Source organism: Cibotium barometz, chromosome 63 (genome assembly GCF_041138505.1).
Source record: "Cibotium barometz isolate CiBa-2024 chromosome 63, ASM4113850v1, whole genome shotgun sequence".
Classification (NCBI taxonomy): domain Eukaryota; kingdom Viridiplantae; phylum Streptophyta; class Polypodiopsida; order Cyatheales; family Cibotiaceae; genus Cibotium; species Cibotium barometz.
The window spans coordinates 27,587,203-27,602,275 of NC_141108.1; the positions used below are offsets into that span (position 1 = coordinate 27,587,203).

The 15,073-nt window shown below is 40.1% G+C and overlaps 1 protein-coding gene across 2 annotated transcripts; it reads left to right on the forward strand.

The window, feature by feature from the left end:
* Window positions 1–1,461: 1,461 nt before the first annotated feature.
* On the forward strand, window positions 1,462–3,479 carry LOC147603902 (Pyridoxal phosphate (PLP)-dependent transferases superfamily protein). Of its 2 annotated transcripts, none has more exons than XM_086796057.1 (2): window positions 1,462–1,691; window positions 2,008–3,479. In XM_086796057.1, exons 1-2 carry the CDS (start codon window positions 1,506–1,508, stop codon window positions 3,175–3,177), a joined length of 1,356 nt encoding a protein of 451 aa, XP_086652183.1. In that variant the 5' UTR covers window positions 1,462–1,505; the 3' UTR covers window positions 3,178–3,479. The 2 variants fall into 2 exon arrangements, with proteins under 2 accessions (XP_086652183.1, XP_086652182.1); XM_086796056.1 differs by having other exon boundaries at window positions 1,463–1,712.
* The last annotated feature ends 11,594 nt before the right edge of the window (window positions 3,480–15,073 follow it).

Here is a 15,073-nt window from a genome sequence, read left to right on the forward strand (position 1 = left end):
TTTTCAAAGTCGATCTTTATGAAGAGAAAATCCTGATTAGTTTTCTCTACATATTCAAAGCCTTCCCAAAGTGCTATGATGGCGTCTAGGATGTATCTGCCCTTGATGAATCCTTTCTGTTCCTTATTTATCCAGCTATTCATGTGCTCGGACAGACGGTTGGCAAGGGCTTTGGCGATGATCTTGTAAACACTGTTAAGCATGGTAAGAGGTCTCCAGTTTCCTACTTCCTCCTTGGGGCCTTTTTTGTGAATAAGCTTGATAAGGCCTTGATTAGATTGGGTGGGCAATGCTCCGTATTTGATCGCTTCTTGCCACACTTGGAGGATAGGAACTACTAATACCTCGTTGAAGGTTTGGTAGAATTCAGCAGGGCTTTTATTAGGTTTGAGAGATAATATTACCTCTTTTATTTCCTCGTGAGAGATGTCCCGCTCCAGAACTTTTGCTAGATTAGGAGGAACCGTGGCTTCCCTTACATCTTTGATGGTCTGCATGGCCTTTAGCTTGCTTTGAGAGGGGGGTCCTGCTTCAAGGAAGATATCCCTATAATATTCAGTTAGGAGCTGCTTGTTCTCCTCGTGGTTGCTAGCCTTAATTCCATTCTTGAAGCAGAGGAGGGGGAGGTGTTCTTGTCTTTGTTTCACTTTTAGCATCTTGAACATTTCTTTGCTCGGTCTATCAGCTTTACCTGCCCACCAGTCTCTGGTGAAGAGCTTGGCTTGCTGGAGGGCTATTTCCTCCTCCCTTTTGATTTGAGCTCTGAGCTGGTTAAGGTTTCCAGGGTTGGTAGAAGACTCCTGCATCCGAAGCTGAGATTGAAGTTTTCTGAGCCTGCTGGTCCGGTGGGCTGTGACTTCCTTCCTTACTTGCTTTAGGAGGTTTTGAGTGGATTTGATGGCGAGGTTCCAGGCTTTAGCCGGGGGAAGGTTGTAAGAGAAGAAAGATTTCCAGATATGGGCTATCTCTTCCTTGACCAGAGGTAGTTTAAAAAGGGTAGGATCAGTGTGGAACCAGCCAGCCTTGTGTCTGGTGTCTTGATTATCCATGGTGGTGATAATGGGATAGTGGTCAGAGATGCAAGTCGTAGTGTCAACCAGACATTCACATCTGTTGTGTTTTGCAACAATTTCGTTGCTAGCATAGGCTCTGTCCAGCCTGGCTTTCCTGGAGAGCTCCCCTATTGAATAATTCTGCCACGAGAATATTCCTTCCTGGCCTAGAGAGAGTTTTTGAAATTTGGATATTTAGAGCCCATAACTCATGAAAGGCAAAGGTACATTAACTCATAGAAAGCAAAGGTGCATTAACTCATAGAAAGCAACGGCGGTTGAAAAGGGAATGTTCAATGAACTAGAAAAAGTTTTTGAAATTTGGCTATTTAGAGGATATCAGGCCCATAACTCATGAAAAGCAAAGGTAGCAACCCTTGATGGGCACCTCATACACAATGCTAAGGCCAAAAAGTGTTCAAATTCAGTGTACCTATATTATTGGGTCCGTAAATGATACACACAGTGGCTCCTGCGTTTGCGAAACTGGCGAGAATTAACGAGTTGGGGTGGAGGCAGGGTCTTGCTATCCTGCCCAGATCTCCCCTTTCTTCATCCTTTCCTTTACCATCAGGAGCAGCAAAAGCTTCACACTTTTCCATCCGCATGGCTGCCTCCTCTTCCAACGGCAATGGACAGGTCCCTTCTGCCCCTTCTCAGGTACTGTTCATTGTTTCCTCCGATCTGCGTTTTTTCGTGTGGAATTTAGAGAGAAATACAGGTTTGTGTGTCTTTTGCTTTTGCAATAGAGTGGCTATGGCCTGTGCGTAGGGAGCAGGAGAAGGGGGATAAGGTATGCACAGGGAGACAGGATGAAGCGGGGGCGGGGTACCTCCCAAAAAAAAACATAACCTACTCACACTCACACATACTCACTGACACACACATGGGATTCAGGAGAAAATTGCTTTTGTTGGATGCTGTTAATTGATGCTGATGTGCTTGTTTTCATCAGATATCACAGAGGTTAGAGAAGTTCAAGACAACCATTTTCACCCAAATGAGCAGCCTTGCCGTGAAGCACCAAGCTATAAACCTTGGTCAGGGCTTTCCTAATTTTGACGGCCCTGATTTTGTCAAAGATGCAGCGATCGAAGCCATTAAAGGGGGGAAAAACCAGTATGCCAGAGGATTTGGCATTCCCCAGCTCAATGCAGCCATTGCAGACAGGTTTCTCAAAGACACTGGCCTTTCGGTAGACCCCGAGACAGAAGTTACCGTTACATCTGGCTGCACCGAAGCCATAGCTGCTTCGATGATAGGGTTAGTTAATCCAGGGGATGAGGTCATCCTATTTGCTCCATTCTATGACTCCTATTTAGCAACTCTTTCAATGGTGGATGCTACGGTCAAAACGGTAACTTTGAGACCACCGGACTTTGCAGTGCCTGAAAAGGAGCTTCAGGAGGCTTTCACAAAGAAAACGAGGGCAATCATGGTTAACACTCCTCATAACCCTACAGGCAAAGTGTTCTCTCTCAAAGAGCTTGAGCTCATTGCCTCCCTTTGCAAGAAGTATGATACCTTAGCGTTTACTGATGAGGTTTACCACAGGCTTACCTTCGATGCAAAGCACATTTCCTTGGCATCTCTAGAAGGAATGTATGAGCGCACTGTTACATTAAACTCTCTTGGGAAAACTTTCTCCTTGACTGGGTGGAAGATTGGGTGGGCTGTGGCACCCCCCAGCCTGACATGGGGACTACGGCAAGCACATGCATTCCTGACATTTGCCACAGCAACTCCTTTTCAGTGGGCTGCAGTTTCTGCCCTAAATGCCCCAGACAGTTTCTACAAGGATCTTGCCAAAGATTACACTGCCAAAAAGGACATCTTGGTTAAAGGCTTGAGTGAAGTGGGCTTTAAAGTTTTTGAGCCACAAGGCACTTACTTTGTCATGGCAGATCACACTCCTTTTGGTTTTGACACCGACATCGAGTTCTGCAAGTATTTGATTGAGGAGGTAGGTGTCGCCGCCATCCCTCCGAGTGTTTTCTACACGAACCCGGAGGATGGCAAAAACCTTGTTCGCTTTGCTTTTTGCAAGGATGAAGATACTCTGAGGACTGCAGTGGAAAGAATGAAGTTGAAGCTGAAGAAGAAAGTTTTGTCCCATGCATATTGATTGTTTCCAATCACAAGCAAATGCTTTGCAAAAATTTTACATGCTTACTGCCTGAGCTCATATTGATTACAGCAATTTATGGAGGCCCTGTTGTGGTCTTGCAGAAAGTTTTGCGTGCAGAGGTAGTGGATTATCAAGTTTTGCACAGTGTCGTGTCGAGTGTTTATATGACGTGGATGAAATGAGTCATATGATAATATTTAGTATCTTGTGAGCACTTCTGATGCTCTTGGTTGGTTTGGCAGCACTGATTTGAAAAGCTTTCTGATGATGTGGTCACACTATTACAAAGCTGTATTTAACCCTTGCGCTAGGAATGTGCTTTAAAAAGAGCATGAGGGTCACACCTTGTCATTCTATTATTATGTGCACCTCCTAGAAATCCACTATGCGATCTAGGTAGGGGTCATTGTGCCTACCCCTTGCATGAACTAGAAAAGGACGCTGCACAGTAACTCCATACTGCACACATTATCCATAGCCAAGACCAACTAACAACATGGAAATTGTAACTATGTCATATATCTTAATACTTAGTTTATATAGCATATGGGGTTTGAGATTCATGTGTGTGCATGTGTGCATGTATGTAGTTCGAGTTTGCATGTGCGCATACATGTGCATGTATGTAGTTTGTGTGTGTGTGTGTGTGTGTGTGTGTGTGGGACATGCTTCTACATATGTCACTGTTGGATATATGTGTGTGCATGTGTGGGAGATTTAGATGTTAAATTGTTTTCAACAAATGTCTAAGGAAAGCTATGTCTTAGTTGCTTAGAGAATACTTTTTTTTCTTGTTTGTTTAACATGCACTTTAAAGAGAAGTGTAACTATGTGAGCAATATGTCGATGGGGGTTGATGATGTTAGTTCATTTTTGTGGCTTTGTCAGGAGCCAAATTCTAGTGCTATTGATATATAGATGTTAACACTATTACTACTATTGGCCACAATATAACCTTGTAGTGGCTACATTTTCATCTTAGTATAATTATTTTCATCTTAGTATAATTTTATAATCCCATATCAACAATGTAACAAGATGATTATTGGTTTACATTTATAGCCAATTTGTACTTTTTTTTATTTTTGCCCTACTACAAGTTAATGTTTAAAAAAGTATTAAACAATCTTTATTAAAGTACTCAAAATTGTGAAAGAAGTGTTGAGATGATTGACATGCATATTACTCTTGGGGTGGACACTCACACATCTTCAAATGATGGGAGCTAGCCTAGCATCACCAATGATGGTCCCCAACATCTAAGCCCCTCAAGGGAAGTGAAGGTAAATGAGGCACCAATATGCCCTTTACAAAGCTACACCAACCCTACAAGTGGTATAAACCAATGCCAAGCAAGCACACCAAGTGACCCTCTTATCACACAAGATTTGCACCTTTCAACATTCTCCTTTGATAGAGCACAGAGAGGAGCAACCCAAGGATTGGGAAACTAGGCTTGAATACTGTACTGGAAGCTCAAGAAATCCAGCATGCTTGCAAACATCAATGGCAAACCAAGGAGGCACACACTGTTGCATATGATAAGAGTTGGCATATAACATGATTGTTTTTCTTCTAGCACATTTTGGTATACACACAATTACTAATACATCAAAGAATATGGTAGTCTCTCAAGGTGGAGTGTGCAATGGGATGGAGAAGTCTCATAGAAGGGCTCATGGTGCATTTTCCAAGTGTACACAAGGCAAGCATGGAGGTGGGAAGGGAGGAGGCAGTAATGAGCTCGAAGAACTTTTCCTCTAGTTTTACTTGACATCTATCAAAAACTTGCAAAGAAAACAGTTACTATGAATGCAACATTAAGAGCAATAAAAAAGACACTATGTGGTTGCAAGAGGTTTTAAGTTGGCATTCACTCATTTTGGAAGACTAATAGAGTAAGATATGGTAGGAAGTGAAATCCCATTATATAAAAAGATATGGTAAAAAGTGGAAACCCATTATGTGAAAGGACATTGTTTGAAAACACGAATATGACTACTTTGAATAAAGAGTACACATATGTCGTATAAATTTTGTGTATCCACATGGTGGAAGACTATCAACCCACATGGAAAGTGTAAGATATGCACCAAATCTCTATTGTTACTTGGTGAAATACCAAGCACTCTCAAAGATGTATAATTTTAAAATTAAGATGTGTTCAAGTCGAGAGTTACCTTAGCCTTGTTGAATCACGTGTTGTTGGTCATTGCCTTTGAGCTATAAATGGAACTTCTCAATGTGGGTGTGCTAGTTCTTCCGTCGTGTCCACACTCTGTTGTTGTCACACTAGAATGGTCCATTTGTCAATGGATGAAGGAATAGCTCTTGATACCTATCACACTAAGGTAGCTAAAGTTAAAAATTATTCGGCCTCTATTACTAGTCTTAAGCAAGTATATACACAAAGTCATTTGACTTTTTCTATTTGACAATAAGGTCAAGGTAAGGCCGCTTCATAAGGTCCAGTGCCGTTTTACAAAAGATAAGTGCATGTTTGAGCGAGTAAGATGGCAAAGCCCCTTACAGTAGGTCATTGGGAGAAAATGAAACCATATTAATCTACGAAGTGGTTACAATGTGACTCTCTTAGCATTTCTTGTTATTTTGAGCACGGTTCATATGTTTAAAATAATGAGAAAAAAACCTTAAAAAATTGGTGGAATTAGGGTTGCAAGAATGCACGCGTGCGCGCACAGTGGACAAGCTTAAGGGAGCACACAATGAGATGATATATAGATAATAAATATGTATTGTACAAATATGATAAGTATACCCCAAGATGGGTGTATACTAGCATGGGGAAAAAGACCTCCTAAAGAGGAAAAGTGCCCTGGCTAATGCTAGTGTGTTCACACACGTCACTACCAAACATGGTTATAAATCCCTCGGTGAAGTGATGATGTGAACAAGGGGTGAGTTGACACTAGAAGTACAGAGATGTGCAAGGCTCCTTAGACTGTAATAGGGAGCCTAGACTAGTCCCCAAAGAGAAGTAACTTTAAAGCTTTGCGAAAAGCTTCAACTTCTCTCGTGGGAGAGCCTTCGTGAACAAATTTGCCAAGTTGTCCTATGTTGGCATATAAGCCAAGCTGATTTTCCCTGTAGAGCATCTCTCCTTGACATAATGATAGTGCACCTCAATGTGCTTTGTGCGAGTATGAAAAACTAGATTCCTCGTAACTGCCATAGCACTCTAACTGTCAGTGAAGAAGGTAGTGGCTTAGGACTCGCCAGTATCTAAATTAATAATAACGTGCTTGAGCCAATATCTAAATTAATAATAACGTGCTTGAGTCAAACACACTTAACTGTAGCTATAAACCCTACCTTGTACTCAGCTTCATAGCTAGAAGTGGCCACAATGGGTTGCTCCTTGCTAAGCCATGATATACATGAATCACTAAGGCGAAAGAAAAAACCACTCATGGACACATGTGTGTCATAACATCCAGCCCAGTTTGAGTTTGTAAATGCATGCAATTGTGATTTACTCCCCTTGGGATAAAATAACCCAAAGTGCTTGGTGCCCTTTAGGTAACAGAACACTCGTTTGACAGCCTGCCAATGCTTTGTTCTTGGGCTATGCATAAATCTGCTCACTATTGAGACCACATACTGAATGTTAAGCCCGGTGTTACACAAGAAGATAAGGCATCCAACAGCTTCTTGATACAAGCCAGCATCATCAAAAGGATTACCTCCATCTTCAAGACTTAATCGTAAACCTAGATCCATAAGTGTAGCCATAGGTTTACAATCTTCAAGCTTGAACCTCTTCAACAATGCATCTATGTATTTCCTTTGCAGAAAAATAATGCCATCATTACGCTGCCAAAACTCAATGCCCAAATCAGGGTACCAATCTTACATGTAGATACATTTTCAACCATAGCAACAAAGTTCCTAAAGCACATAAAAACCTATGACTTCTGTTTCAATGGATATACCCAAGTATGTATGTGGAATAATCATCAATGAATGTGATAAAATAGAGGTAGCCTCTATTAGATGGTGTCCTCATAGGACCACATACATCACTATGTACAAGCTGCAATTTTTGGACTGAACCATCGTGGGAACTGATGCTCCCTGCATTTTTCCAAGAATACAGTCCTCACAAACATGTTCGATAGAGGCTTCAAGATATGGCAGCTCAAACACCATGTCATGTTTATGCAAACACAATAAACTACTAAAGTTCAAGTGACCAAAGTGTGCATGGCATAGCTTAGCATCAGCCCCCATGGCCTTTGTGGTAGAAACTGTACATTTAGCACGCCTGTGTCTTTCATATACATCTAGCCTATAAAGGCCAATAGACAAAGTACCAAAAGCAAAAATTGTATTGCCGCCGTCACACTGCGATCATGAATAATACATTTGTCATCCACAAACTGAACCACTAAGCTAGCCTTAGTAATGGTAGAGACAGATAACGAATTCTTCTTGATCCTTGGTACATATAATACATCTAAAAGCGTGATTGTTTCACCATTTATAGCAGTGAGAATAATTTTACCACCTCCTTTTACATGATATAAGGAGTTGTTTGCACACATGTTACAATGTTTCCCTGTGGAGCAGATTCAAGTGATGAGAACAAACAGCAATGAGAAGTAATGTACTTACTAGCACCATTGTCAAAATACCAGACATGTACATTTGTAATGCATATATCCTTATGCAAAGGGTTAAAACTGCACTGCACAACAAAAGTCCAATCATCATGTGCATAGTTTACAGATTCTTTATTTTCTACATTAGATGCTGACGCATCAGCTACTACAGCCATCCCTGAGTCTTTCTTTCTCTCCTTCTCCAGCCATCTCCTGCACTCATTAATGTAGTGACCAAGTTTCCTACAATAATTACATTTGCCATTTTTTCTTTGGCTTGTCGCCTTCCTTGTCTATAGGCTTGCCTGATCACTCTGATTTCAGCTTGTAACTCTTGAGGAAAGGATTTACCTTTGCCTCTTTGCTGATGGTAGCAAAGCCTAATCTCCTGTACGCATGATAGATCTATTTTGTTCGGATTTCTCTTCTTGTAAGACTATAGAATCCAACTCCCCAAACTTCAAGGAATTTGGATTGCCTTTCATCATGAATTTGATGTTAGAAGCTAAACCTCGATATGAGTTTGATAATGCATTCAAGACACCAATGAATTGTTAGGATATCCTTCATACTAGCCAACTACTCCTTAAAATCCTTGATTTTTGTTAGTTAATTATCCATGCAGTCTCCCTCATCCTTGATTTTTGTTAGTTAATTATCCATGTAGTCTCCCTCATTCATATGCTCTGACTCTAATTGCTTGCGTAGATAAGCAACATGTGCTTCATTATGTACCTGGTACAATGATGTAAGTGCATCCCAAGCATGTTTAGCAGTCGTGCATGACCAAATGTGAGGAGTGATACTCATCTTGAGTAACAAAGCAAGCAACGTATGTGCTTGCGCATCTTTTCCATCCCACTTTATTTGTTTCTACATAGGAGGCATGCTATCTTGTGGTAATGCACCATGTGAAAGTGAGTCTGTGTCCCTTCTACATCATGTTCATTAGAGAAACCGGGACGTTTCTCAGTACCAACCACAACATTCCATAGTCCTTTGGCTACCAATACATGCCACGTTATATAGGACCATAATGGGTTGCTGGTCCCCTCAAGCTCATATTTTGGATAACATCCGAAATACATTATTGTATGCCATTTCTGATAATACTCAAGCAAGCAATCACGCAACCTACAAGTACTAAGTGCTCCTTTGATGAAACCAAGGTGGCTACTAAGGCTGCTATTAATGGAGACCTACAAGGTGTATGAAAGAAATGCAGAGCAACGTGAGTATAAATTTTTCTCATAAGATGTAGAGATTGATGTCGCTGAAGTGTAGCTTCTTGTAGACAAGATTTGGTGCGGTGAGTGTATGTTGATGCTTTCTTGTGTATCCGTACACCCATTTGTAGTAGATTTGATAATAAGCTGATGAAGAATAGTGCAAATCCGGTCCCCAAAGATGTCTGTAGAAAACCAAAAAAACCACGCAAACGGCCTCCAAAATGCTCAGTAAAGTGAGTATAAATTTTACTCATAAGATGTAGAGATTGATGTCACTGAAGTGTAGCTTGTAGACAAGATTTGGTGTGGTGAGTGTATGTTGATGCTTTCTCCTGTATCCGCACACCCGTCTGTAGTAGATTTGATAATAATCTCATGAAGAATAGTGAAAATCCGGTCCCCAAAGATGTCTGTAGAAAACCAAAAAAACCGCGCGAACGGCCCCCAAAATACTCGTGGAACAAAAATTTGACTGAAAAACTACAGTACAAAGTACTCCTTTGTACTACACACTTCACGGTCCTCTTTCTTCTCCCAAAAGGGCTCCTTGATCGATTCAAGAAGATAGGCGACTTGAGGTGAAGGGTAGGCAATAGCACAACGGAGAGGAGCGAAAGCTCTAATACCAAATGTTAGAATTAGGGTTGAAAGAATGCACACACACACACAGTGTGGAGAAGCTCAAGGGAGGACACAATGAGGTGATAGATAGATAATGAATGTGTGCTATACAAAGATGATAAGTATAACCCAAGATGGGTGTATACTAGCACGGGGGAAAAAACCTCTTAAAGAGGATAAAAGTGCCCTGACTAGTCCTAGTGTGTTCACACATTACTACCAAATATGGCTACAAATATGTGAGATGCACATGTGTGTGCACACCTGCACTTGATTTGGTCAAAAGGAAAAAAATAGTAAAATTAATTGAAAAAGAAAACAAAATTTAACTGGGTTAGTGCTATAAGATCTCTCTTACCCATGTTCAAAGAAAATGTTAAATTAAAGAAAAATTGACCCAAAATTGTAAATTCTTGACGAAGAAATGTGCATATGGAAAATTTCTCAAAAATAAGTAAAAGACTTTGAAAAGTAAATTTTAGGTAATAACCTATGCTCAAAAAATTATAAAAGTGCAATTGTGCACATGTGCACATGTGTGTACCCTTGTGTGAAAGCACTTAAATCCCAAATGAATTTGAAAAATCTGAACATGTAATTAAATCCAAAATTTGGGTTAGATCTTGGGCAAAGGTGTTAGCAGCATCTTAAGAAAAATAAATTAAATGGGTTTGTTTGTGTGCACACTGGGAATATTCTAAAAAATTACATTAAGGTTCAAAGGTTTGGGAGAAACCATGGTTTTGCCAAGATGGTTTGTGAAAAAAGTGGAAAAAGCTGATGGTTTTGATTGTAGCTAGTGTTTTGAGTGTAGCTAGTGTTTTGTTGGTGTCAGGCTGAGTTCCATATTAGATAGCTCACCAAATGTGAGGCATTCATGTATGCATGATGCATGAGCCAACAAGAATTGGGCATGACTCCTAGAGCTTTACACAAGCATGCACAGGCTCGAATTCCTATAAAAACCCCCTCCCCCAAGCTAGAAATCCACACATTTTTGTGAGTGCATCAAGGCTATCATAATCACCATATATACTTCTTCTTACAATATGCACTACCTATCCTACTTAGCCTAGGTACTTCTACCTTGAATTTTGGGCATTTATTACATTTGTTAGAGCTCGTGTGAGCACTAAAGTTGAGGAGAAAAACTCATGGACTTCTTGGAGGCTTGGAGAGTGCAAATCACCACACGTACAATACTTCTACACATTATTCAAGCCTTACATCAAGTAAGATTTGGCCTATATATTCTAATCGATCGTTTTCTATGCCAAATTGATTCTTTTATATTTTATTTTGCATAAATCTAGTTATTTTCTAATATTTCAATTCTCTACAAATATTTATAGTAAATTAAAATTATGTATTTATGCACCTAGTTTTAGACCTTTATCCTTTGACCATAAGAATTCAAAAATGTCTTAAATTCATTCTTTTGAGGGAAGAATAAGGACTAATCCAAATGGTTGCTAAGGCCTTAGAGTATATTAGAGCATTTTTCAAAGCGCGTTTATAAGTTAATTCGGTGTTGTTATAAATAAGGAGAGCTTATTTTAGATGGATTCTGTTTTAGATTTAAGAATACTAGAGAAAGGCCTTAAAGAAAGAAAAAAAGGCCCAATGATCTACCTTAAGAGCATCAAGTTTGTTTAAAAAAGTTAAAAAGTTAGGAGCTTATTTTAGATGGATTCTTTTTTAGATTTAAGAATACTAGAAAAAGGCCTTAAAGAAAGAAAAAAAGGCCCAATGATCTACCTTAAGAGCATCAAGTTTGTTTAAAAAAGTTAGGAGCTTATTTATCAAGATATACTTAGGATCTTGGAATTAAGATCTTAGTATATGTAATGATCAAAAAGAGCCAAAAACTTAGATAAACAAGAGAAACTGCAATGTTAGAAAAAAGATTGGAGACTTTAAGTAAAAGTATGTAGATTAGAATCAAGAGACCTTGTGCCTTTGGTCTAGTGAAAGTAAAGATTAAGGCTCATCTTAGCAACAAAGGATCAGATTAGAAACAGGTAACCTTGGGACTAAACATAGAATTTGAAGACACCATAAAATATTATTCAAAGGCTTGGACATATAGTGGTTGGATTAGGAAATGCGTAGGAGATTCGATGGATGACCGAGATTGTCTCATTAAAACTTGTAGTTCTGCAATTCATGTGTGATGCATGGTTATTTGATCATGTTGGATACCATTTGAAAGTGGGCAAGGACTTTGTGTTGCTCACAAGACTTTGGTGAGAATGTAGCATGGAGTGCTCATGCCTTGGGAAGGATATGGCCATCACAAAGTCACTCCTGCCAATCTGGGATGTAAGATTTGTAGCAGTAGCACAAGTTAGGGTTCTTGGGCTTGGATAGAGGTATATCTTTCTAGTTCAAGGAGCAAAGGTATGGTGTGAGGAGATATTTTGGATACATGTGGCATTGTTACTTTTTGCTAAGATGGATGATCTTGTAGCCTTTTCAGTATGATTCTCAGTATGCATGTTTTTCTATTCTTTTGAAGGTTGTAAGTACATTGCCAATTTTCAAAGTCTTATATACTATGGAGTATGTGTGTGAACTTTCTTCTAACGCATTTTTTCTCCCTTTCACAACCATGGTTTTCCATCACCTTATTGATGCACTCCCAAAACAGACATTGGGCCTCCATATCCTCCTCTTTCATTCACATGTCATAATTGTTAGAAGATCCTACAAATGCTACGTCAAAACGCAAGTCATTCACGATGTAACATAGTTGAAATCCTTTGACCACATTTATTATGATATTTGTAATATGCTAACTTGATTCGTACACATGGCAAGCCATGGTCGCCCAATTTTATGTTCATCGAGTGTGGTCAAATTGTATCCATGCATATCTAAAGTCCCAAAGGCCGGTTCGTCACATTTGATTCACCAAATCCAATCCAGAAGTGGGTTCAATGGTGAACATCTTGAAAACAAAGCACTTCTCACTTGTGGACCCTTATCTTGGGAACTACTTCCATGCATATCTAAAGTCCCAAAGACCGGTTCATCACATTTGATTCACCAAATCCAATCCAGAAGTGGGTTCAATGGTGAACATCTTGAAAACAAAGCACTTCTCACTTGTGGACCCTTATCTTGGGAACTGCTTCCATGGAAAAAGTCATAAGTGCACTCTTGTTTCAGATTTAATAGTGCATCCAACCTAAAGCTCTCCATAGAAGGCCCGTGTTGGGCTACAGTTACTAACTACCGAAACCTAATTATAAAATTATTTAGGTTTCACACTTTACTTATCTAGATATTTAAAACTCATTTACAAAATCAAATTGTCCAACCAAATTAATTTACCAACAGCTGTCTTTTACCAACGGTCCTATCTCCTTTACAATGTTGATGAACTCGTGTTCCCCAATGAAATGTGAGGAACCACCTTCTTGCACTAGCGTTTCCATCATGATTTCTTTTTCCACACACATTTGTAGCTTTCTTGCCTTGGTATTGTGATCTACTTCTAACATCTTGGACACCATTTGCTTTGTCTTATCAATTAGTCCCTTGGATGTGCCTGCCCTTACATTATGTTTATGGATACCGATGTGTATTATTAATTGGCTCATCGTCTCGTGAGATGGTATCACATAATAGGTGTAGCAATTGCATGAAGCGATGCACATTGCAGGCATTGAGCAGTAATGGCAAAGTTCATTTTTTCTCATTCTTTCAATATTATTATCATTTTTCCATTGACACTATACTTCAAGACAATACTTCAAAAATTAATGTAATTATATTGGCCAATTACTTACCATTCAAGTTCATCAGGTTGTCCATCCAGAGTTTTCCATGAAAGTGAAGGATGTGTTCCATGTACTCCATGTAGTAGGCATAGATGAGCTGGATCATCAAATCCAACATGTTGTATGCCATATGTGTGCTTCTTTTTCTCTCTATTTTTAGTGTTTGATTTGATCTAAGTCCTTGCAACTAGTGTACACACTAGCACAAGACCAAGTGCGCTCCCAACGAGTAGAGCTTGGTGCAATACCAAGGTTTTTCCTGTTCACACACAAGGCTGCTTGATCTTAACTTTAGTGTTCATTTTATAAATAGATAAAAACATATTGCTGATGTGTATTTCCTATGCGTGGAAAGGCATTATTCCAAGGTGCCCAAGGAACCATAATAACTGTATCATCCTCATTGACATGAGGGTAATCATCGAGTAACCCATGTGCATCATCGTCCATGGCTACATCTACATCAAAGAACACATCATCATCATTGTCAACTATGTAAGGGATAACATCAAGTAGCCCATGTGCATCGTTGGCCTTGGCTACATCAAGTAAAACATCTACATTCTCAGTAAGGTAAGGGAAAACATCTAGTAGACCATGTGCATCATCAGCCATGGCTACATCATTACATGACAACATTAGCAAGTGAAATGGTGGAACTTTCTTCACCGACACATATAAACCAATAGATTCAGGATGGATGCATGAAGCATCCCCATGGATCTGCATGATATAATATGGCCACTCTGAGTAGAGTATGCACCATGCAGCCTCATGAATACCACAAAAAATGGGAGAGCATCGTCATCAAACGAGATAAGAGTCCGAGCATTTCTCATGGTATCATGTGGAACTGCCTCGCTCCTACTCTGCCGCTCAGTTCCTTATTAGAATGCTTTGCCCACCTTCGAAGCTTCAAGATATACTTGCTCTTGCCAGTAATGGGCCATTCTGTGGGTATGTGGATGGAGCCATCATATCTAGAGCCAACTCTACAGGGCCGACAGCAAGTGAGTACACACAGAAGCGGCCGCCGCTGAACAGCTGACCAAGGATTCTTTGCAAGCATCCCAGAAGAAGGCAATGAACCAGCGAGGGGGACAGCCTCTTGGAGAAATGATGCCCCAAAGAGGGAGGCCATTGTGAGGCCGGCCCCTTGTGTTGGCAAGGGAGATGGCTGCAGAAAGGGCAAAGTGTGAGAGGCGGCGGCCAATTTTGCAGGTTTGGAGAAGAGGACGAGAGCTATGAACTGAGGGAAACAAGCAAGTATACAAGGGTAGCCCTCATCTTTCCGGTGTTGAAAGCATGTGATGTAGCCTTGGTCTCCGCCTTTGCGATCCACTGTGCTGATGAACCCACATATTCATTCGACTCAAACCCTACCTGCTATCTTCGCCATAAGTATAAACTTGCCCTAACCTTAGGCTCCTATGTTAAAACATGCTTTCACTATGCAAACAAAGGGAATATCATTTGTCTCAGTCCCCTCTCGCTGCATCCTAACAACAAGTGCAAGGGCCTTAACACTACGAGCATTGTGGACAAGCCCTGAAACCATTACACTCCATGTAACCAGCTCTCCCTTCATGCATGCTACTAATCTCTCTTTTAGTAAAAACATGCTTGAGGATTAGGC

Coding starts and splice junctions, on each gene's coding strand:
- LOC147603902 (XM_086796056.1), top strand. CDS start 1,506: ATGATACACACAGTGGCTCCTGCGTTTGCGAAACTGGCGAGAATTAAC. Junction 1,713..2,007: donor TCCCTTCTGCCCCTTCTCAG/GTACTGTTCATT, acceptor TGTTTTCATCAG/ATATCACAGAGGTTAGAGAA.